This window comes from Apis florea, unplaced genomic scaffold, assembly GCF_048593485.1.
Source record: "Apis florea isolate Af1SG1 unplaced genomic scaffold, ASM4859348v1 contig_3696_pilon, whole genome shotgun sequence".
Taxonomy (NCBI): Eukaryota; Metazoa; Arthropoda; class Insecta; order Hymenoptera; family Apidae; genus Apis; species Apis florea.
Genome location: NW_028256809.1, coordinates 3,266,596 through 3,292,899, shown reverse-complemented (window position 1 = coordinate 3,292,899; position 26,304 = coordinate 3,266,596). Strand labels below are relative to the sequence as shown.

The following is a 26,304-nucleotide window of genomic DNA, read 5'->3' as shown; positions in this document are numbered from 1 at the left end:
GTTAAGAATGCAAAGTAATTGCAAAAGAGTGTGAAACAAAATTTTAAATGACTTTTAATGATAGTAGTGAATATTTTACGTCTTCTTTCGATATTATATATCATTCTGCAAATATAAATCAAAGTTGCCATGAATTAATTATTTAATATTATTATTTTAATAGTTTCTGTATATAACTGGGCAGAGAATTGAGAATTATTTTTATCAACTCGATGTGATTTAAAAAGATACACAGGATGAAAGATTATAATATGATTTAAAGTGGTTCGAGACTATAAATCGATTATGGGGAACGAATTTCTTAGGGCGTGAATTATTTCATTGGAACCAGTCTTCTTGGTCGATATATTAGATACTACTTCATTTTAAAGATTAATTGTAATGAATTATTTATATCTGGTATAAATTGATGGTTTTAACTGGTGTACTGTTACAAATGATAGTTTGAGAAATAATATAATTCATTATTTTGAATAATATATGAGTTGGATTTACAAATCAATCTTAAATTGATGAAGATAATATAATACTTAATAAAAATAAATAAATTAGAATATTTTATTTGAATAAAGATAAAAAATGGATTTTAATTTAATTTTTCTAATAATATATACGAAAATAAATTTAATTGGAAATAAATTAATAAATTTAATAATTATTGTTGATTAAAATGTATTAAACAGTACACCATAGGAGTTCTATTAATTGTGAAAGAGGTTTTATTTCGTCTGTACATTTCGGTTATTCGCAGACACGTTTTTGCCCAAAGAATCGTGTAGCTCCATCGTGGGGGAGCATTCCCACCAGACAACAATTAACATCCAAAGGAACATTTCGACTGAAGTCGTTGTCGGTTCATTCTGCACGCCTTTTTTTTTTCCCCTCCCTCTTTCCTATGACGTCTTTTGACCTACTTTTTCAATCATTAAAAAGATTTAATATTTCAATATGACCATATTATCTTTTAAAGCAGACTAAACAAACATTTTAAAATATTTTTATCAACATGCTTCCATTTTCATTTCATTTCATTATAATTTTTAGTACATGATTTTTCCCCATGCATTCTATTTCCTCTTGCCATGATTAATTCATCATTGCAATATGATGCAATAAATATACATGTATGTATAAAATTGACATTGATTTTTTCTTATGATATATACAATTTTTCACAAAACATACCGAATGTGTGATTTATACATCCAAAGGAAAGAAAAAATAAAACAAGAATTCATAATATGGAATAAAATAAAAAAAAAAAAAAAATAAAGAAACCAGATACCTAACGTTCGATGCAATCAACACTTCCCTCGCAATGCTTAAACATTCCAATACAATCTCCAAACCACTAATTCCGACCAAATGCCACAAATTCCCACTCTCGCTGACAAGAGGAAAAAAAGGAAACAGACGAAGCAATCCTAGCCACGCCATCACCACGTTTCACCCCCGTCGATCAAACCATTCGTTCCCGAAACAGTCTTTCCTTTCTCCACACACGCACACACAAAAAAAAAGAAGATGTGAAAAAAAAGGAATCCGTGATAAAGTTTCCCAAGAGGCCAATGACAACGACACCCAACCCCCTTAAGTAGCCTCGATTCGGTTAAGATTCGACATCGGAGGAAGAGGGGGAGAAAAAAAAGCAGAAGAAGAAGAAGGCCATGGCGAGATATACAGAGAGGAGGAGTATAAAAAAAGAGAGAGAGAGAGAGAGAGAAAGAAGAAAATAGGGGATAAGGTCGGAGGCACGAGATCCTTCCCACGTCGACGAAACGTGCTGAAAGCGTGCTGCTCGCGTGGCCGTTAGAGCGGCACGGTTGGGGAGGAAAGGAGAGGCCATTGGTGCATCGAGCCGGAATCTTTCTCACGGGCGAGGAGGACGTCAGGTGCAGGACCTCCTTCAGGAAGTACAACGGTTCCTTACAAGGATTCGCGACTTCTGCCTTCCCACGCTCCTCCAGTTGTAACGGCCAGATTCGACTCTTCTCCACCACCCTAACCACTGCACCGTAAAGCCTCTTGGCCATGGTAGGGGCATGTAAGAGGTAAGTGTGTTTTTTCGTTCTTGATCTTTGTCATTTTTACTCGTCGTTAATTGGTTAACACGCTGCAAATTGCGGCATGTATTTTATTGCTAACTGTAGTTGCTGCAATTAGGGACAGTTATTTTTGTATCTTTTTCTCTTTTTCCTTTTTTTTTTTTTTATGCTGAATTTAACGTTTTTTTTTTTTTTTTTTTCGTTTATTTCATTCACTTAGCGCAGATATTTTAAGCTAAATAATGACAAAATTTTCATTTCAAATATTCGAAATGGAAAAAGAAAATTTTTTCATGAAAAATTAAATTTAATTGTTATTGCATTTAATGGCTTTTCTTGTTTATTTATTATTTAAAATATATTTTGATGAAAGGAACGCAATTACATATTTTATAGAGATTCTTTGAAGGATTTAGAGACATAGTTCAACCGTAATTATTTGTAGATAGTTCTATCAATTTTATATCTTATGTATTATTATAAATGAGGCAATTGAAAGCTTATTATCATGAGAGTTAAGAGGTTAATTATAAATTTATTTCATTAATCGATGCATCTATAAATAATCGCAACAAGAAGATAGTCATTATTTAAAAAATTTTTATTTCTGCATGAAAATTTTCTTTATAATAGTATTTTCTTCACGTTTTTTCTCGTCTTTTTTTGTTTTCTTCCCCTTTTTTAAAGCGAGGTTGGTTCATCAAAGTATCGTCGATACAATCGACCAAGCGGGGAGAGAAATTAGTATCCTCCTGTTGATGTTTTTCGAGCCAATTTCGCGTACAACCGCCTTGATGGCGGCGCGAACGGTTATTAATGCGCAAAGTCGCTGATTTCGTGGTGAATTTATACGTTTTGGGAAATTATATTCGGATACGAAGCGGCGAGAAACGTTCAATGACAATGTGGAAGGTTTTATTTCGAAAATAAAGTGCACCTTTCTTTATAATTTGCTTCATTACCATGTAATTTATGTCCCATTTAAACTACTTTCTTAAATTACAAGGAGATTGCACGTGGTTTACATTGTGCGTCATTTTAATGAGAAGGATTCGATTTATAATTTTTGTTTTAAAGTGTCAGAACATGTTTTCGCGTACTTTATATTTTTAACTTTAATAGCCTCATAAATATATATTCGATTTTATTAATACTTGCAACTTTAGCAGATAATGTTATAAACATTTATATAGGTTTAATCTATTGAACAGTTATTTATGAAGAATTTTTAATGAACAAAAAGTAATTGTTCATTTATCTTTTTGAAATATTTTAAAAGATTTTTATAAATAATTAATGTTCCTTGAATTTTTCATCAATTGGAATTTTATTTTGTAAAATTTATCGTGTAATCGATTATTCTTGAAATATTTAATATCTTTTTAATTGATAAAAATTGTTCTTATTACTGTTACTTATTTTATTTTATATTTATATTATATGATATATTATATATTATATCAAATATAACTTCATTCAAATGATTTATTCGATGTAAAATTTTTCTCTTTAATTTATTTGTAAAATAATAAATAATTCACATTTTCACGTATACATCGTAAACAAGATATCTAAATAATTCTTTCGTGTATAAAGTAACGGTATCCGAATATTAATGTGAATAACTGTATTTAATAAGTGATCGAACTTCTCAATTATCTTAATAACAGTTTTTAAAATCGCTTTAAACTATATTCAAGTTGACATAACGAAGCTTGAGCATTATTAAAATAAGGCATTTGAGAAATAATCATTAAAATAATATATAAATAATTGTCCTATATAGATCACGTGAACTTATACTTTCCGATGAACTATTTAAAGCAACAAGGAAATTCAAAGGAATTTCAAAAGAAAAATATAGTTAATAAGTTTAATAAATTTATAACGAAATAAAAGTTAATTAATTCAAATAGTCGTAGATAAGTCGTAGATAATCTTATATATAACCTCTTGTGTCAAATTATTTTTTATTTGAATAAATTATCATCTTCTCTATCATCTATATAACTCCAACATTCACAACTTCATTTTTGTCTATTCTGACTCTGTATCACGTCACTCAATACCTACTCAACTCTTCGCAATATGTATGCTCTCGACATCTCGCGTATACGTCAAGCATGGCACACACATGCGCCTAGAGAGAACCTAGCGAACGATGAAAGAAATAGCATAATAGGTCCTCGTGTCCCCCGATATCGAAATAGCGCCAACAATAAGGTCTGCAGCATAATGGAGGGGCAACAGTTGCATCGCGATTCCTTCGTCATGGGAAAAATCTCGTGGTACGTCCGAATTCGAGCACCTGGATTTTCCTCAAATGAAAGGGCCACGCGACTTCGGGCACGCAGATCACGCCTTGAAGAGTCAAGTGGCTGCTCGTTACCGGATCGTGGGAATTTGCCAAGAGCTGGATCTGAAATTCGACTCACGGAGCCACCATGCGGATTTTCAGATTCGTCCCACTTGTTATCCACGCGACCGCCACGCTCGCTGCCGACCGTTTCTGTAACTTACATCCGTTAGCCCTGCATCGAAGGAGTAAACAGATGTGTCCATTAACCGTTTTACAAACCGCAAACCTGAAAATTGAAGAAGGTTGTACGTGCAACGGATAGATATTAGAATCGGACGAGGATATTCGGTAGGTGGAACGTGGGCCAGCGTTTTAAATGGGTGAGAAAGGAGGAGGCGGTCGGTCGTCAATTTTGAGGTTAAGGAAAATGGGGATTGGTAAAAAGCGATTGGGAAAGTTCTGTTGTCTTTTCCATTTTTGCAGAAAAGGAATGAACTGTTGAATGAACTGTTATTATAGATTTTTATAACTTTAAAATATGTGGAATTTATCTTTTTCTTTGATAGAAAATAAGTTTTGATGATATATCTTGTCAATAAAATAAAGTTAAATAGATTCGAAACTTGATGATTATCATTATCAGAAATTCATTTAAAAGTTAAAAGTTCCATATAGACACGTTATATAGGACTTTTTGCAAAATGGCAGATTGTGCAGTGGAGTAATCAAAAGGAGATATCTGGAATGCCGGCACGTACTACCACGTGTCAGCCACGCTTCACGCGAGAGAAACAAGTTTGCTGTGTAATCCACGTGGCGTTTCTGCAGCTCGTACGCTTACTATGTCTCGTTTTCTCGCTTGTGACGTTATCGTTTATTTTCTTCCAACTCGTGATTAATTTTATAATTTTATAAAATAATTAAGAAGCTCAAAGGAAATTTAATATAAACGAAAAATCTTCATCGTATTCTTTGTTATAAATAACACGATGCACTTCCCAAAGCACATATATACATCAGAAAATATTTTTCAACTTAAGTCCTCGGCTTAATCTACATTAAACGTACTTAAACCACCATCGAATTCATCCGTGCTCTTCCATTACACGCGACATACGGAACCTAGCCCATCACCAGTTCATTCACCACGATTCGATCAAACGTCTTCAGATTTATCGAAGAACGAAAGATTCGAGGAAAATCTATATGCGATTCAGGTTTCGTCTACAACTGCTCGTGAAGTACGTGTCTAAAAGCGTCGATTCTTGGAATTTCTTCAAGCAACTACGATGATTAGGAGAGAAATTGATTTATCAATCTACCACTCTTATTCACATCGATGTTTCTACGTCGTCGAAGGAAATAATTGAGGAAGAGATCATGAGAAATCCTAAAAGCTTTGATTCGCATTGGAAGATTTTTTTCTTCTGGAAAAAAATGGAAAATCAATTCAAATCGCTTTTTAATTCGCCTGCTCAATCAAAATTCAACATTTTCCAAATCTCCATTTCTTCCAATATAACTTATATTCATACCAAATTGCTCGAGTCAAACTTGCTGTTCAAACACGTTCAAAAAATTCAAATTTCCGATCTAAGAACGATCTGCATCTCATCCTCGTCCCTCCGCACGCGACCGTCAGCATCCATCTCCTCGCGCGTTGACGCGTGGATATATAAGCGGCGGAGGCTAGGGATCCAGAGTTGCCCTCGTGGGAACGAAGCGGCCGTCCGCGGTGAAGCGTTTCAGGAAGCTCTCTCCTGTTCCGCTCCCGCGGTCACCAGGGCGTCCTTAACAGCTCCTCTTCTCGCTCGAGTCGCCTCGACGACGCCCACGCTCCAATCGGCTTCCTGATCGGCCGACACGGGGAAAATGGGATCTGTCCTCCTCCTTCTCCTCCTCTTCTCGTGTGTGTTGCTAATGGCACTGCGCCTGGACGGTTTCGTACACGACGCACGTTAATTAGCCCGTTGATCGTATCGGCCGCGCTTGCATGCGTCGTATCGAGTTTGAATTGTGGAGAGACATTTTATGGTAGGAGGAATTAGTGGTAAGTGTTGAGAGGATTGAGCAAATTTTATTCGAGATTGAAATGAGTATTTGAAACGTCGTTAATGCCGAGTTAACTACAGGATTGGACGTTTTATGGTGTGCAGGGGAAATTAGTTGTCAGATATATATATATATATATATATATATATATTGGGTGTATGTGTATGTACAATTTGTAAGAGGAATTAGCAGTACAATGTTGAGAAGAAAAATTTTATTTGAAATCAAAATAGAAATGAGTATTTAAAATACTAGTAGTTGCTGGTTAATTGTCGTAGGATTAAATATTTTATAGTAGAAGGAGCAGAAATTTATAGTACAACTTTAGAGACTGTATAGGATCGAATAACTTTGAAATTGAAATAAGAAATAATGGTTTGAGATACAGTAATATTCGGTTAGCTGGCGTAGGATCTAGACCTGAACGCATCAGTTATCCGGGAAGAAAGATGTCTGAGAATTATCGGCGAGATTCTCTTTTTTTCTCGATTTCGCTTGGTTCATCGCTCGTGGAAAAGAAAAAAAAACATTTGCAGAGATGAAGTAATCCATCCAGTAGTTTATTTTTTACCACAGTTACTGTATTATGTATTACATAAAAAAAAAATCTTTAACCTACAATTTTATTTTACAAGAAAACTTTCTTCAATTATTTCATGTTATATATCACGAGATGAAGAAATTTAGTTTCATGAAATAAGTATATTATAATAAATCCAATATTTTTAATACGATATTCAATATATCATTTTAAATCACAACAGATGATTTACACGAAAATCTTTAAAAAGAAGAAGAAATCTTTAATTTCTCAATTTTATTTCGAAAAAAAAAAATAGATTAAAATACAATTAAATCAAGATACAATTTCAAGATAAATCTTTCCTTATCTCTTTTTTTTTATCGAAATATAGCGCGTATATCGCATGCCAAGATGATATCTCAAATAATCAATTTCAATGTAATTTATGTAAATGACAGTCAAGTTTGATGAAAAATTGCTACATTGTATCAACGATATATTCGACAACGATGATTTATATCGACATGGCTCATAACACATTTTTCAGGATATGCAAAATATAAGAATCCAGGAACCAATGAAACGATGCGTGTATAACCATCGTATGTAATCCAAGGTGTGTAAAACTACACGAGAGTATCTTGTTATAATTACCGCGAATACCGATGAACCGTTTAAAATGGTATAATTAAAGATAATCACAAGGTAGTAGCATACTCGTTACGAGGCGAATCGAAAAATTTGTAATTAAAAACGCGACCCTATAATCGGGAAGTTGTAAAGGACGTCTATATTTTCTTTCCCTTATATCATTGAACTGAAATTAAAAAACTGTACAATATTTAAGTAGAAGTATTAAGCTAGAAAATAGAATCGAATCTTTTTTGAGGAAAAGAAAAGTTAATCAAATTTGACAAATAATTTTATCGTGAATATACATCGTAAAAAGTTTTTATTTATTCTTATATTAAGTGCAATTACAGAAATTAAATTGAAATATATATATATATATAAAATATTTATTGAAAAAAATTCGACAATCTACAATACAATTTTGTGTATAAGCATTTATGAATAATTAAACTTCTACTATATTATGCTTAAAAAACTAACACAGGATTCAAGGAATGAGAAGTTTGATGGTACATTGCAGTGCTTATTTTTCATCATATCATTTATCTTGGACCAAAGATCAAAAAAATTTCAAGAAGTCTTCTGGTCGTGGTAGTTTTTCTTTTGGATCTTTATTACTAAATAATCTAAAACATTACTTCGATAGTAGACATACTACACGAAACTGTTCTACTTTTCTCACTCAAGTATCTTAAAAACAACGGTAAGAAATATTAAAAGAATGAAATAGAGACAGAAGTTTTTTCCAACAATGTTTTATATACGTTTAAAAAATTTCTACCTTTTAGACTACATTTTAACTGATATTGCAAAGAGATACACTAATTTAGCAGTATCTAAATCGATTTCATTAGAGTTGACTCTGGAACAGATGAAACTTAAGTTGTATATCAGGCATCAATTGAGATAACAAAAATTCAATTTCCAATCGATCACGTTACACAAACTTTTTCATTTTCAGCTACCTGTTATAATAGATAAAATTTCATAATTCAACCTTTGATCCATCTGATAAGATACAAGTTTCATTCACAACCACAACAACTATCCATTTATCCATAATATCTAAACACAAAAGTGAAAGTTTCTATTATTTCCTTTTCTAGCTTCAAATTCAATCAATTAGTCAAGTTGCAAACGAATAATAAGCTAAAAGCAAATAAAGTATGCATCTCATACGATCCAATTTAACCTTACAATTATACGCGCTCGCAATATTATCCATCTATCCGCATCAAACGTTAATCGTGACAACAACAACCACTCCCATCGCTCAATCGGCGCATTTACGCTCGTGTGCACCGTGACGAAGAAGAAGAAGAAGAAGAAGAAGAAGAAGAGGAGAAGGAGGAAGATGCAACGAGGAGAGGGATCGACATTCGCGCGAAGCCAACTTACGGAGCCTCGAATGTGTACCGGATGCATGGCGTATCGCCAGAAGTTGATGTATGATTCTTTAGCGACGCGCACCTGCCCGTTCGTGCTCTCTGTACATTGACGGAAATCATGGTTGCCTCTTACCATGCCCGAGGATCATCATTCGGCGAGGCATTACGAAGAAAGACGGAGGAGGAGCGGGGAGTGAAATTTATTTCGGCCTCTCGTAACCAGTGGACGTCGTCATCGAGCAATAGATCTTTGTTAAGAAGCGTAACGATCACGGGAGAAAGTCACGAAATTAACCGTGACCGGTAATCACTGAAATTACCCTCCGTTTTTTTCTTTTCCTCTTTCTTTTTCTTTTTCTTTTTTTTTTTTTTTATTATCTCTTTCGTCCGTTTTGACAGCCTCCATTACCAATGTTCGATTTTTATCGTTCGTTTGATGTAAATTAACGGTTTCGAATTCGCCTTGCTCGCTGGTCGTTCACCCGGTTAATCCTTGGATAGAATAGTGAGAACACTTTTGGAGGATAAAGACACTTTTGCAAAAATATAAGTATAAATATAAGTGTTAATGCGCGAAAATGGTTGATCGAGGCTTGGTTATTAAGGAATTAAAGTTTGCATTAGATAGAAATATTTTTATTATCTATTATTTTAGGTACGTTTATAACTCGATAAATAAATTTCAAATATATTTCATATACTGTATAATTTCAATGAAAATATAGAAATAGATATGCAAATTATTTGTTACGATTTTTGGAGATTATTTTCAATTATGAATCAATGGATCGATCGTTTTTTAAATTTATGATTTTTTAATGATCACTTACATTGATTTTAATACAATTGCATTGCCGTATTCTGCAAGCAAATAAAATTTTTTCGGTCCATGGTCGCATTGAAGTCTTTCAAGTTTGACGTGTCTCTTGCACGCTTAAAAATTTACCTTCATTCAAAATTTTCATTCAACAGAAGCATTCGAAAGAAATTTATAATTATTTTTTTATACAGAAACGAAAATAAGTACTGTTGCCGAGGTAATCAAGGATCATTAACTCGAAAGCAATATCATTAACGATTCCCAACAGCGAAAATGTCAATTACTTTTTAATTTCCTTTGCCTTATACAATCACGAAGGGGGCCGAATTTGAAACAAGATTGGAAAATCGCTGCGTAGCCGACAAATTAATCGATTTCAATACAATAGGTTCACGGAGGCGTGATTTTTCGAAAACCGTGTAACAAGTGGCCACCTGTAACCGACTTTCCGCCACGGAATTCCCACGGCAATGGGGGAACGCATGTGGGCCCCCATTCACTACGATTCGTACGATAAACGTTCATGCATATTTATGACGCAACAATGAAATTCGATTTGGCCAGGGGCACATGGCTTACGTATCCTTTTTTCCCCTCTCTCTCTTCCTCGTACGTACACGTTTTTCATTCATGAATCGCCCCTTGTGCGTATAGTGACCCCTCCTCCTTGCATCCCCCTGTCAATTGATCGAGCAACCATCCCTCGATCCATGATAATTTTATTCCTCGTGAATGAAACCGAGGGGTCGGGTAACCAGGAAGAAGTCAAACGCGGAAGGGAAGGAACATTAAACGTCTCTCTCTTCCCTTCTCTCTCGCGGATAACGACGTGATGTTAGTTGGAACGGTTCGATTCTTTTTTCTTTCTTTTTTTTTTTTTTTTTTCAACGAGTGTAACTGACAACCGTAATTATTTAAGAGGGGGAAAATAACAGTTCTTTTTTTCTCTTCTTCTTCCTTAATTTTTTCCTCTTTCTTCCTTTCTCTCTCTCTCTGAAATATATGTGTGCGGTAAAAATGGGAATCGAATACGATTATTTTGATTGATTAGATCTTTTTATGGATTAGAGAATTTTTAATTTCAAGGAGGAAGGAATTATTGAGAAAGAGGGCATTTTTTATAGGTGGATATTGAACGTTCTGGTTTTCATAAGATTTCATTTTATTCGATTAACGTTTTAATGCGATATTTTTTTTATGTTGTAAGTTTGATATTTGTTTAAATGGAATCTAGATTTTGTGAATCTAAATATTACAGATGTTTCGTATTTTTACTTTTAGAAATGAATTTAAATTAGCAATAATTTAAATTATACCATCGCTATATAATATTTAGTCTTTTATTTTTTATGATAAAAATAATTCAATTAAATTGAGAATCGTAATTGATATTAATGATAACTCGTGACTTCAAGTTTTTACTTCCCATTTTTCATAAAAATTCCAATCGAAATTTACATTTGGTTAAATAAAAAAAAGTTCGAGATCCGATTTTTAAAACACCCTGTACATACGCGTCAAAGTATTCCTTTTTCGACAGATGCGCGTAATTACGTTTTTACAACAATGACACACATCGAACGTCCTTTCCAAGTGCACCTTCTGGTTCAGTCCCTGGTCGAATGAATGACAAACGTCGAACAAGAGCACGACGAGCGAAAATTCCTTCATTCATCGAAGCTGAAAAGGACATTCAATTGCACGCCTCGGTCCGTGACCAGGTCGTCTTTTTCGCGACTTGCCGGACCGGAAATTGAAATTTCGCGTGAGAATATGCGCTCCTTTCCTGTCTCTCTCGCAATTCGGGATGGTCGTTCAAGGAAGTGTTTCGAATTCATGATCGCTTAAATCTTCAAAGAGTTGGTACCGTTTACTTGATAATGCGTGGTTAACCAACGCAATAACAATGTGCAGAATGGAATCTTGAAGTGAAGATGAATCGCGAGGATGTGTGTGTGTGTGTGTGTGTGTGTATGCATGTGAAATGAAAGGTTCGTGGCAAAAAAACGATCAAGTCAATTTTTATTTGGTTATTCACTTTTTTTTTTTTTTTAATTATTATTCTGAATTTATAAGAATTATCAAAATATGTTTTAAAATATAAATATAATTTTCAAACGTAATATAATAGAATAAAAGAATATTCTAGTCATAGTTTTTTATTCTATTCTATTACAGGAAATAATTAATACATTTCTAGTATTTTTTCCTGAACTTTTTCAAGTTTAAATTTATTGAAGGAAATCTATTAATTGTACCAACAATTTTATTATAAATCTTAATATTTAATTCGTGTTCTATAGCAATTTTTTTTTCTTTAACTTGTACCAATTTAATATTTTTTTAACTCTAAATTTCTGAGTGATACAAATTTCATGATAAATAACATATATTTCATAGTTAATATAAGTTTTTATGATATTGCACTTGTTAGAGAAAATGAGATAATTTACATATAATAAAAATAAATGTTCATTAGAAATATATCAAAATCTAAAATAGAAAGATTTTTTTTAATAAAATTTAAGCAAGTTTTTGTATTTTTTATATAACCAATTGTAACTCTGTAAAATTCTCCTGTTTTTGAGATTTTCGTGTCTCATTTGCTGAAGAGATCTTGGTCAAACAGAGTCATTATATCGTGGACAATTTCGTTCCATCCTCTAATGACTTCCTTCGCCATTTTGAAAACGAGGACAAAATAAAGGCCGGAAGAATGAAATAAAATGTAAAAAAAACAGGTAGAACATAATAATGATAAGGTGTAAGTACATAATTTAAAAGACGAAAAAAATAATTACAGACTAAGCAAAAGTAAGGAGACCATGACTCATATTTTTTCTTTGGACACATTTAATATGATGAATGTTATGTCGTCGAAAATTTTGGAAAAATATTCGGAAAGGAAGAATAAAAATATCAAATTGTTAAATTATATAACAATTTAATTATATAACAATAAATAAAATAAAAATTCAATAAAACAAATTTTTTTTTTGTCACATATAACAACTAATAGAAACATCGATTATGCAAACGAATTTAAATTATAACGTTTATTCCTGTAATAAATTTTCTTTAGAAAAATTTCGCAAATCAATGATAATTTTGATTATGTAATCATAATAAATATATCCAATAGAAAGAAAATCCATGTTGTCCAAATATCGAAGAACGTATTTATACAATGTTGCACGAGTTGCATTTTGCACCGCAAAAAACAAGCAATATCTGTGCCAATATCGAGTCACTTATCTACGATCGAATCCATAATTAAGTTATAAAATGCCAGCTGAATATAAATATGAATCTCTACGTCGAATTGAATTTCGTTAAAATGTTATCGTCACATCTTTATGTTATTTCACGGTACACGTTTACACCAGAGAGTTTATACAAATATTTATTGCGTGCATTTTTATATACCGATAAATAAGATATGATCTGAAAACTTCAACGATTTGCATATGCATTTGGAAATTTCACCGAGTGTTTATACACTGTTGCATAAAAACATTAAGATATTTGTTATCTGTGAACTTTTCGATATTTCACAAGTTTTATTATGAATGTACAAGAAAATAACACGGCACAAGAAACTGGAAATGGAAAAAATACTTGAGGCTCTTGGCTTACACAAAAGATAATAAGAATCTTTATATTCTGGATATAAGTATAAATTATGGTACATGGTTTATTTTAATTCCATATAAGAAAGTTACTGTATGTGAGGTCTCTAGGATTGAACGTAGACTGAAAAAGAAAAAAAAAAAAATGGAAAAATTGATACGTATGTATACTTATGTTCTACTTGTCCTTGTTTGATGATTTATGAGCTATAATGAATTTTGCGTTTTGCGTTATCTGATTATTTTTTTTTAATGATAAATAACAAAATGACCACTTTGCATTTCAAGGAAAAATTATATATCTACCTCTTGTGAAATTAGAATACCAGAAATGTATTCTTATTAATCTGATAAACATTGATTACCCAGAGGGTAATGGGTATAGAATTTTCATCAATAAATGATCAAAAAAAGAAGGTAAACTTGAAAGAAATTTACAACCAGTGTCGATGTAAAAAATTATACATACACAAGAAATACCAAGAAATTATGGAAATAGTTTAGTAATACGGGTCAAGTAAACGTACTACTTGTTAAAAAATTTCACTTTATTCGAAAACTGTAACGATGACTTGCCGTCAACAAAAAAAAAAAAAAAAAAGAAGAGAAAACAAATATATTCATATTTCCATCCGAAATTTACCATGAAAATCCTCGTTAAGTAAACAAAATTATTTTTCAATATATAATAACTATAACTATACCCTCCTTCTCCAAACTCTTTCCCTGATCTCCAAAAATGAGCAAATGAGCATTCTTCAAAACTTTAGGGAAAATAAGATAAAATTAACGAATAATTTCCTGTCGATAAACCCATCAATCTGTCCCAAAAATGCGGGCCTGAATGGAAAAGCAACGAATGCGGAGCGCTAAATCGCCGCCACCGCCGCCGCCGCCTCCTAGGAGGACGCGTGCTTACCGTGGTAAGCACGCGCTTCCTCACACGCGAGCGATCGAAAGAAGAAAGGAGGAGGGAGAGGAATCGGTTCGCTCGCTCTAGAAGGAGGCATGATCGTGGACATAGAACGAGATGGAGGGGAGAGGAGGGCCCCTGTCGGAGGCTACCGTGAGAACGAGGCAAGGCCTCATGTCCCAGACGGACCCATCGACCGGCACGGGGTCGGACAGAGAGGGAGGCATGCGCACGCGAGGGCAGGAGCGAGACAGAGGGAGGAGGAGAGACAACGACAGGTCGGGCCTCGGCCACAGGGCACCCGTTCGGGGCCCGTGCTCACGACAGAGACAACGACAGGCGCGAGCCTCACACGCGACTCGCACACGTCCAGGGCCCGAGCCGCGAGCGCAAACCGCGCTTTTTTCTTTCCGTTCTTTTTTCTTTTTTTTTCTTTTTTTTTTCTTTTATTCTCTCTCTCTCTCTTTCTTTCTTTTTCGTTTTCCTCTTTTTTTGCAGGACTAGCCTGGCCTCTCTTTCTCGGGCACACGCGACCTCGCCGTGTCTGTTCTCCCTTTCCGCTTCTCTCCTCTTCTTCTCGGTGGAATGATTGATGCCACTTCTTGTGGAACGCCGCGACTCAGGCCGGGGATTAATTGCTATCGCGAGACTGCTCTCTGAGGGGCCTTCGAATTCTTTTCGCGGATTTTAATAGTGCTTTTTCTTTTTTTTTTTTTTTTTTTTTTTGTTTTTCTTTCTCGATGTTGAGTTCAAAAGAGTTTGGAAAAAGTGAGATAGGTTTAATATATTCGAAGTGAATGGAGTAAGAAAAATATCGATGTGCAGTAACAGAATCTTATTTGTCTGAAGTTTAATTTTTAACTTGTTCGAAATGTTTAAGAAAAAGGCTTCGAAAATTTCGTTTTGAACTTGTTTTTTGGAAAAAAGAAAAGATAAGATTAAGAATACTTGGACTGAAGGTGGAGCAAGATGAGAAAGAAAAGAAAATTTATTAATTTTAACTATAAATTGAATATCAGATATAGAATATAGAATAGAATCAGATCTATTCTCGTGCTTCTTTTCGCGCTATGACTTTCGTCTGTCGAACAATAGCAACCCATTTTGCAATTTAAGAAGAACGTTTATTCGTGCTTCAAGATGATTTGCCTACCATGCGTACGTATCTCTCGAGGTAGAAAAGGGCATCCGGATTCGCGTATTATAATGTCTTGCACGAGGTCTTGGCCCCGCAATCAGCTGCAATAAAACATTAAAAAAAAGAAAAAAAAAAAAGAAAAGAAGAAAAGGAAAGATAAAGGAAACCTGGCTACCTCTTTTTACGTGCACGCAAGACTTCGCTCGTAAAATCGTTCCAGAGTTCAGGGAGAAAGAAAACGAGCACCGATTTTTGCTTTTGCGCCCATCCGTAGCCAGAGAGTGAACTTTCGAAAGATTCCGAAAGACCAACTCGAATAATGGTCGTATAGAAAATCTTACCAAGTTTTATTTTTTTTCTTGAATAGAACACGGACTTCTTGTAAGCGAAATCTATACATTATTGAAATACTAGTTGCAGAGAAATCCGTTCTAAAGTTTCACTGATATTTTGGTCCTTTTAACTTCATTCACGATGAAAATGATCCCTTGATCTCTCAATATTGACGTTTTAAGATCTAAACAATCGTAATTTATCGAATTGCACATTAATGGCTTCAGCATAAAGAGATATTTATGATCTTGAAGTAACCTTGAACTTAGAAACAACAACTTGAAAAATTAAAGGAATCGAAAGGAGAAATAAATAAAAAATTAGTAAATATTGCTTACTACAATAGTAATATTACTTTTACACGCGTGTCGTTTCATTCATAATTTTCTACATGGAAATTAACCATCGAAAGTATACATACCTACCGCTCGACTAGAGAACAAAGTAATAAATTAAACGTTTCGTGCGTATAACAACGTTAAATACAAATTTATTACCGATTCTTCAGATTTATATTTCTACAAGAATGTAATTGGAAAGCATCGAGTTAATTGAATTAATGCGATACCGGCAACATTTATTTGCACACGTGCCTCTCCGACCGTGCTTCAGCAATGACGTTGACGCCTTCTGAGCGATTACGAAACGCAAAGGTTTGCACATAACTCCTGTCACAGCGGGGAACAAAATTGACTGTGTAATTTCCATTGGAATTAAAATTCTTTTCTCAGGACATGCACGCAATTTTGTAAGTTATTAAACTGTTCTTTAAACCGATCTCGATATTTAACCGATCCGGTGGATAACTTTTCAATTGAAATGAAAATCTTGATGAATTGGAATGGGGGAAAAATTGTTTTTGGGAATAGAAAGTATCGCTATTTAAACGAAGGATAAATTCTAGATTCGAATGGATATATCCATTAAATATTTGATCATATAGTGAAATTGATAAATAATTGTTAAGAATCGTTATTTGAAATTCCGCGTATTTCACCTCTGAAAGTGAAACTCTATCTTATCAAAGAGACGGGATGGGGTTTCAGATCGATTTATCATAATATAATAATTTTCAAGAATTTAATTCAATTTAACTATAATAAAAATTCGTCACATTTCTAACTTCAAACTACAATATGCAATACAATCTTTGCATTCACTTTCCACAAAGATGTCTCGCCAATATATCTCAACATATATCCAAACTACGAACACATTCTAAAATTTCTTCGTAGAGAAGAGTATTAGTAAGAATCGAAGGAATACGAAAAATATACAAACAGAAATTAAATATTTCCAGGTATTTTCAGCCAGATTTTCTGTATCGATCGAAACAAAACAGCCTCGATCTTCCGTCCGGTCTCACAGTTCTCGCGTGACTTTTCGCGGTACACAACCGAATACCAGGAAGGAAAACAATAATTAATGATGTCACCGGTCGTCAAAAGCCCCGTGCTGTATCGTGGGCGCAGTTATCGCTGCCGTTTATCGTTCGTGCCACCACGCAGACCGTTATCAAAGCGTTCGAAGCGTGCGAATGTTTGCGACCCGTGTCCGATCTTTGATGGCCACGATGCCGTCAATGGAGGCCGCGGTAGTGAGAGAACGTGATCATGTCAGTCACACTCATAAATGGACGTTACGCGTTCGTATTCTATTGATAAGCGCACGTTCGCCGATTAAACGGCGTATACAAAAGAGAGCTTGGCTTACAATTTCGATTTGGCTTACGTAAGTGATTTTAACCCTTCTATTGTGTTTTCCTTATTTTTTTTTTTGTTTTGTTTTTTCTTTTCTTTTCTTTTCTTTTTCTCTCTCTTTTCTGCCAATTACTCATTCGATTGATTAATTTGTGTCAATTTTATTGCGAAGTCGATGTTAATACGTATTTTTAAAAATTATGATTGTTTCTTTCGATGGTGGGATAGTTTTTATAGTTTTCTTAAGTGGAGAGGAATATTTATTTCGTGAAAAAAAATAAAAATTATGTCATGTTATAAATCAGCAAGAATTATTATAATTTTCTTTTCGAAATCATTCATTTCTAGTAAATTAAATCGTTCAGAGGGAATAATCTTTTACGAGACGAATAATTGGAATAAAAGATTATGCTTGTATTCCATTATATTTTGTTTGATAGAAAAATTTCCAATTTTACCAGACTTTCTAAAAATTTAGAAAAAAAAAATAATTGTATAGTTGTTTATTACAACAGTTACGTGCAAAATGAATATATACACGTAAATTTAAAAAAAAAAAATCCAACTCTGTTTTCTGTAATGGCTCCTGTTCTTGTTTTTAACTTTTAACTTTAATTCTATATGTGTGATTGTACAAAATTTTTTCCTTTCCTCTCGTTAAATTGTGAAAATTTTTTCAAATGCTAATTGCGACGCTTTCATCCCCATAACACGGATCCCATTCACTTTTAAATTACTTTTGTTAATACGAAACCTTTCTTATTACTGGATACATATTCGCTCGCATGCATAATGCAAAAGATTGGGTAAAAAAGATTTCAGAATTATATACGTGCTTATTTATACTGATTATCTTTCTCCAGATGTAATTTCACTATATTATTATAACGAGATTTCTAAAATATTATTACACTCCCCTAATGGGAAAATTCTTAAAACGAAAGAATATTTTAATCCTATCCTCTTTTTTTATTCATTTGATATTATTGTTATCTGTTTATTTATATTTCCAATTTACACTTTAATTAACTAAACTTTTCTTAATGAATTTCCCACGAGAAAGACGAAAATAAAAATACATAGATATAAAAATACAATTATCATGAAATTATCGAATTATGCTTATATATATATGCAAAGTTTATTTCTCGTTTAACTCGTTTAAAGTTTATTTCTCGATAAATATATCCTCGATTTGACTGACGAATTAAATATTCTCTATTTATTTATCAGATCAAATTCTTTAGGATTAAACATTTTTTAATTTATAAACTATATAAAAAAAAAAAGGATAAGTCTGTATTCAATTTGTGTCTACATTGAATACATAAAGGGGATGAAAAATTCTAAAACTCTATAATCATTATTTTACCATTACCATCATTAAATATTCGAACGATCGAAGAAACAAAGATTAAAATCCCTATAAAAATAGGGATACTGAGAAGAATCTTAAGCCTTAAAGAATACATGATGAATATATTTAATTAATAAAAATAATTCAATAAAAACCATCTTCGTAAAATTATTACTATTATAAAAATCCTACAGTAATCATCTTAACTTTTCCATTACCTCCACTGAATATTCAAACGAATGAAGAACAAATAACAAAAAAAAAAAAAAAAAACCAAATGGATAAATGGATAAATACCGCATAAAAGTGCGAAGCAAGAGTCGACCTAATAATCAACGATTAAGCCCCGCAAACATCAACGACGATGATCGAATCGGGATCCAAACAAGTTCCAACGAGCGTCGGGACGCCCGTCACGCTTCAAGGTGTAGGTATAACACAATCAAAGCATTTAGACCGACCTTCTGGCTTGAGAAGAGTAGCTTCTGCAGAGGGTTCCAAGTTGGTGAGGGTAGCGGTTACTTGAATGGCGGCGGCGAGTCAGTTTGTCTAGAGACTGCACGCGGTGCGTTAGGTTCTTCTAGGTGTCGGTGAATCTCACTCTGTATTTGTCACAGATATTCGCTCTCACGTTTTTCCTATACGTTCGCGTGTATGGAAAGTGTCGAATGGGGTTTCCGTGATTCGTCCAAGTTTAATACGACGTTTGTACGTGTACAGCCGACGTTTGACGATGTATGCTTCGGTCGTCGGTTTGTGAGGATTGTGGTTCTGAAAGTGGATCGACAATCGAGGGTAAGCGGTTCGATCGTTGAGATATGTATCGATGAAATTTGGATAAATTTGAAGGATTAGTCTTTGTTTTTTGAAGAAGTTTATGCATAACGTTGAGTACGAGAAATAAATAAATGTTTTTTTTTTATATTGATGAATTTTATTGGTGAATTTAATGATTTGATTATAAGGTGTATTATGGTTTAATATAATCTTCCTTTTTTAAAAGTTCATTTGAAAGTTGTTGTTACAATGAATGATACATTTTATTTGTATACTTATAATTTCTGAAAAGACGAAAATATTTTTGTTGTGTTTTGTTATTACAATTTATATGTATTTTGATAGATTAATATGTGTACAGATTGTGATATGTTAAAAAAAAGAAAATGAATACTTCATTTTTCAATTTATAATTATAAAGCCTTTCTTTTTAGATGTTTTGATTTCAATATTTATATTTCAAGATATATCAACTTCTTTGATAATCAGATGTGGATGTTTATCGAATCTTGAAGAGATATAGCTCGTGCAATGATGTCATACGAATTTCCTCATCCAGTTTCAAAGACGTACCGGTATAAAAAAGTAAGTGAAATAGAGAGAAACAGATTGAAAAATATCTAATTTATATCGTGTAATATAATTACATATTTTATATAAGTAAAATTTTTCTTTTTTCATTTTATATAAAAATTTATGAAATTTTCTTTATAAAAATAGTTTGATAATCCATATCTTTTCATCCATTTGTTTATACAATTTATCTTGTAAAACTTCATATGAGTTTGTTATTTTATTTACAACAGATAACGAAGCCATTGTTGGAAAGAAAACGACGTGCGCGCATAAATAAATGTCTCGACGAGTTGAAAAATCTTATGATAGATGCGTTAGAGGTACGTATTTGTTATTATATTATTATATTTTTCATGAATTATTACACAGTTCATGCAAAATATTTCCCTTTTAATATCTAGATTTTTATTCCAATTAATAAGAATTATCCTCTTTCTACATTTATTTTTGATGAATTATATCGTTAATTTCATTTCAAATAATTTTTACTTTAAATTATGAGATCATTCGATTGACAAATTGTTGTTGAATTTCTTCAACTTCAACGATTAGATTAGATTAATAATTAATTGCTACGATGAAATCGAAATAATAAATTTCTGAAATATTTTACAATTACATTTATTGTTCCATATTTTTATTAAAATAAAATCGAGCATGCATCCAGTAAATAAGAAATGTATCTTTTCGAAACGTTCTATTTATATCACTTTGGATCATATTTTGAATATATGGGAATATCGTATTTTTATAAGAAAAACTTTCTCTGAATATTAACCTGAATATTCTATATATATTAACGAGCTATAGAGAAAAGAAACACAATAAATCATCTTTTGACCATTTATTGCCATCGAAACTTTTAAACGTATACCTGATATTTATACCTTTACAGAAATTTCCTTTCGAAGAACTTGAAAAACACCCTATAATATATTCCCAGAATTAATCACGTAGAAGCATGAAATGTCACTAGTAAATCCATAATTTAAATGATAATGATTGAAAACCTAATCGAAACTTTTGCACGCCCCTATCTTATTTTCGCAATACGCAAAGTTTGGAAAAAAAAAAAAAAATCCCATGAAACCGTGAACGAAGAAAAATAATACAGATAAGGTGGCAATACTATAAATGTCACCAGATCCGTGATTTCATCGACGGCTCTGTACGGCGATACATTGGTCGAACGAGCACGTGCTATGCTTTTTTCCCTCCATCGAGAAACCTTTGGAAGGAAGCCACGGTTTCTTGCTCGACTTACCGGCCGCGATACCACGTTTCCCCTCTGTAATTTCACGAGTGGCTCGCAGCAGGAAATGCATTCTCGGTCCGCAGCTACGCGTGCAATCGATTTAGTGCTTAAATATTCCTAGACCGTGGGAAACTCGCTCGCTCGCTATATAGTGACAAGAGAACACGCGACCCAAGCCGGTAATTATGAAAGCCGGTATTTAACGCTTCGACCATGCTCATTACGTTTAATACATGGCGTTAATTGCGATGTCTTTTGACCGAGCAGTTAGCATGGGGGGATCTGACGTCGCTCGATAAGGATTAAAGATAAATTCTCGTATACCTTTGTATACCGCTACTTTGAGATAAACAGCGTGTGAATTGATTAATGAGATTTCCTCCTCTTTTGTCTTTGTTTTGCGGTAAGAAAAAGTTTGAAATTTTTATTCAACCGAGATTTCGTGATTCATTTTCTGATTATTAAAATTGCCTTTTCTAAAGAAGTTATTCGTATGTATGTATAATTTTTAGTTGTGTAAATAATATATAAGTTATTATAATAATTATTGCAAGAAAAAGAGAAAAATTTATTGACAATAGAGAATCGTGGTGGTTGATAGGAATTGATTTGAAGAAGGGAGTTGTTTGAAGAAGAAATTTAATTAATTATAAGTCAGTGTTTCATTTTTAATTTTTTTACTTTATTGTTATGACGTATAATAGTGACGATAAAAGAGAGTTCATAAATTTTTAAGAAAGTCGGATAGAAAAGTATTTGTAACGAACGTGGGTCGGAAAATATTTTCAAAGTTATAAATAATTTTTTATTTCCGTTAAAGAGTGCAAAATACAAAAATTAGAGATAAATACCGCAATTTACTGCAATCCACGCGAGTTTTCTAACGAATCAACATTTCTGTACTTCAACAGAAAATTTATACAAAGATAAAAACCCATTTTACGAAGTGGTAATACCGGTGCAGCAACTTTGCTTGAGTAAGTAAAAGATTGCAATTTCGCAATCGTGCGAAGCTGTTATCGAAATAGTATGAAGACACACATTTTTCAACATTGCTAACTCGATTACATTTTTATCGCGAATGGAATATTGCATTTGCTTTAACGTCGAACAGAATCATGCATGGAATGGCGCATATGATCACGCGAAGATTCAGTGATTTAATGGTAGCTAATTATATGGTCGAGATTTATGTGATAGAGGTATATGTAATATGGTTTCTATGTTAGATGATTATTTTTTGAATTGGAAAAAATATTTATTGCAGCTTTTGTAATTAATTTTTATTATTTCTCAACGGATTCACGAATTAATGTTGCTCTTAATTTAAGGAAATGCTTTATTTTGATGTTTCCTTCCATTTTGAATTTTATTTTGGAAACTCAGAGAGGAGAAAAATCGTAAATTGAAACCTTGTCGTGAGTAATCAAGAATTTTATTGGAGCACAGATTAATTTCATCGAATGCAATTATTCTATATAAGATTTCTAAATAAGATATTTAATTTTATATCGTTTTTTGCAATAAAGAAGTTCGATGTACGATAATGTTGAATTCCAGAAAATAAGAAAAAAATCAACTCAGGTAATATTAAATATAGGTTTTTGGTTTTGCGCCATCTATGAAGAGATCGAGCAACTTTCAAGAAGTTTCTATCTTCTTTATCGTCATATGATAAAGTCACGATATTTCTTGAAAAATTAAGTACCATTTTTTGCTTACCAAAAAACAATTTTATATAAATATTTTGTTTTATCATACGTTCATTCGAAATTAGGGACTCGAATGTTTTAAATGTGATGGGATTAAAATAGCTTTATTCAAATAATTAATGTTGGAAGGTCCATCAGATTCCTTACTGACCATTCCATGGAATCATGAAGCGTAAACTCTTCACGCTTACAGATTATTTACGTACGCCTTTGAAATTCAAATTCGTCTCGGTTCTTCTGTCGGAATGATCGCGTTAAACAAATACATATCTGTTTTTACATTCGATCGTGAGATAGCTTCTCATTTTGATCATGTTTTCGCTAGTCTATCAGAAACTCTTTCGAGCGGTAAAAGTATGGGAAACAGGATATAGAGCACAAGAGTAAATTCATCGAAGCGTTTGAAAAAAATTTTTCTCGTATCTTTGAAACATAATTCGAAATGTTTTATCGTATGCTTCAAAAATGAGGAAAACCAATTAATCAAATTACAATATCGATTAAAAATTTTTCAAAAAAAAATTTGTCAACGTAATAAAATTTTTTTTCTTCAAATTTTTAGATTTTATGAAACATATTTGTGATTTCATACTTTGACCTATTTACGGTCAAAATACTCACTCACATTTCTCTGTGTTAATATCAGTAATTTCGATGAAATTAATATTTCGATATTGTGAAGTTACTTGACTTAATTTGAATATTTAAATTGCATCCAATTTACCACTTCCTTTTAAATACTTATTTTATTTTATTTTTATTTTTTTTTTTTTTTTGCACCGTATCATCAGTGTGTCATTCAAAAAATTGTATATATACACGTCAAAATTTATGAATCGTTCTACATAGGAAACAAGCAACTGTTTGATAATATCAGTATTTTTAGTTAATTTTCATTGGATGATGATAGCAGTTCGCAACGCTGAATGAAAGATTCATGGAAAGGACAGGTGTATCGGATCGTAATAAATGAGAAAGCAAAAATTGTTGCTTCGATTTCATTCATGATACTATTTTTTTCTGTCGTATTAATCCAATATATCAATAATATATTTAGGGAAGGAAGATCGTTTATACCTGCACCTGTAATTATGACTTACACTTATTTCGAAATCGGTAGCAATTTTAAAATGTTTACCATCCCAAATTATGCTTTAAAAATTTTAAAAACAAATTATATCCGGTCCTCATTTTACACAGTATTTTTTTGCACGATTTAATTTTATACAGTTTTTTTTTTTTTTTTTTTTTTTTTTACAAATTCCTGTTTACACATTTGTTTTTACATCTTACACGATACATTTTACGCATATTTTCTTTATTTCAAGAAACTCATGCTAATTATATTCGCAGAAAACTGTTTCGCGATATTTTTGCTAAAAATATAACAATATTTTTCTTACAATGTTTACAACAATTAATTTATGATTTGATCGTATATTTTTTAAGTAACCAAATACCAACCAACCTGTTTCGATTAACACTCGATATACTTAATTATTGTACAAATATTTAGAAATCAATTAATTTCTACTAAATCACATTACTCTTCGTGTTACACGAATTATTCATACCGCTTCTATTATCCTTCCTATATTACGCGAAGAATTAAATCTTTCAAAAAACGAACGTTTAGCCCGGATGTTGTTCCCCAATTCACGAGAAACACATCTCTCTGCCTTACTTCGAATTATCGAACGATGAGAAATTGATTGGTCGCAGACGGAAGGGGAGGACATAAGCAAGCTGGAGAAAGCGGACATTCTGGAGTTGACCGTGCGCCATTTACAAAGGCTGCAGAGCTCACGATCCTCCACCGGGTTGCTGGACACCGCGACGAAGAACGACGAGGTCTCGGCCGAAAATCGGTGGTTATCCGGTTTCGGCCATTGCGCAGCTGAGGCGTACAGATTTCTCTCGGCTGTTCCAGGTGAAGGCGCGGAAAGGTTAGCGAGGCATCTCGCAGCTGGCCTTCAAAAGAGCCGGCAAACGAACTCGACGGTAATTATCTCATCATCATCATCGATCGATCGATCGAAGAGACGAAAGTTATCCTATATTCCGGATACGATTATCCGCGCTTTTTACCCGAGATTGACGTGTGGCGCCCTCTGCACTTGCTTCACTTTCCGTCCTTGGAATTGAACGATGATGAATCGTCACTTTTTGTCTCGTGAAAATTTTTCTTAATCCTTCCTTTTATCAAGATCTTATCTCATCGTTTTCTTTTTTTTTTTTTTTTACTTTAACCAGATCGTGTATTTAATTATCCAGAAATATTGGAATGTTTCTATTTTTTAAAAATAGCTTCGATTTTCTTCCGCAAGATGGTTCTTTAATCTCATACAAAGAATCGATGCCTTTTTAGATAGATGTAGATACAAATTATTTCGCACGTGGAATAAAAGGAAATCGTCAAGTTGATTTGTTCAATGTATTGTTTCCACGCAGCTGAAAACAAACGTGCTGACCCAAACTTTGGCAAGTTTGGATCTTACTGCTGATTTACTGGCCTCGTCGATTCCCATCGATAACGTTCAAGTAGCATCTTCCAATCAAAATGCGGCCACTTATCGTGGAAGAATTTCTGATTCCGCAATTACGTTTAACATTCAATCCGGATGTAACAGCGGGACGACCTTAGAAAATGGGGAAAAGTTAGAAAGAGGTTGCATTTCCGAAATGGCGAAAGACTCGAAGGAGGGGCAAACAGCGGAGAAAGTTAAAACTGAGATCAAAGTTGAGGACGAAGAGGAAATCGATGTGGAACGCGTTGATGAAGTTGATCCTATGTGGCGGCCTTGGTAATTTTTAAAATTCTATTCTTAAACGTTTTATTATGGAGTGGAATATTTCAAAGTAATCCATTTTTGTTTCAAAAATTTTTCTGAAAAATTTTATTGTTGAATCTGTTCGAAAAGAATTTTATTCTTGCTTTTTTGAACTCTTTTTATGGCTATATATTAAAGAAGAGATGTATTTGTGATTCTATAACGAAGCAGAGACAAGTTTTGTGGACAAGTGTAACAAATAATTTAGCTTGATTACGAAGGATATGAAAAATATTTTTGCTCATAAAAGATTAAATGGTCAAAATGTATTATTATTGTAAAGAAAAGAGAAAGAAATTAAGTCTGAAAATAAGAATATTCAA

General features: G+C 33.0%; 1 protein-coding gene across 8 annotated transcripts; it reads left to right on the top strand.

Moving 5' to 3' along the window:
- LOC100868384 (uncharacterized) lies at window positions 1-26,291 on the top strand. 8 transcript variants are annotated; one of them, XM_086914724.1, is made up of 6 exons: window positions 1-2,051; window positions 20,097-20,192; window positions 20,414-20,503; window positions 24,873-25,151; window positions 25,602-25,954; window positions 26,150-26,291. In XM_086914724.1, the coding sequence occupies exons 2-6, from the start codon at window positions 20,139-20,141 to the stop codon at window positions 26,175-26,177; spliced, it is 804 nt and encodes a 267-aa protein (XP_086770850.1). In that variant the 5' UTR covers window positions 1-2,051; window positions 20,097-20,138; the 3' UTR covers window positions 26,178-26,291. The 8 variants fall into 8 exon arrangements, with proteins under 8 accessions (XP_086770850.1, XP_086770847.1, XP_086770848.1 ...); XM_086914721.1 differs by having other exon boundaries at window positions 20,072-20,192; XM_086914722.1 differs by lacking the exon at window positions 1-2,051 and adding an exon at window positions 15,768-17,504 and having other exon boundaries at window positions 20,072-20,192.
- The last annotated feature ends 13 nt before the right edge of the window (window positions 26,292-26,304 follow it).

Excerpts from the sequence above, each read along its gene's own strand:
- LOC100868384 (XM_086914724.1), top strand. The coding sequence starts at position 20,139 with ATGATGTCATACGAATTTCCTCATCCAGTTTCAAAGACGTACCGGTAT. Across the intron at positions 20,504-24,872 it reads TTATGATAGATGCGTTAGAG|ACGGAAGGGGAGGACATAAG; the intron begins GTACGTATTTGT and ends GATTGGTCGCAG. Across the intron at positions 25,955-26,149 it reads GATCCTATGTGGCGGCCTTG|CAGAGACAAGTTTTGTGGAC; the intron begins GTAATTTTTAAA and ends TCTATAACGAAG.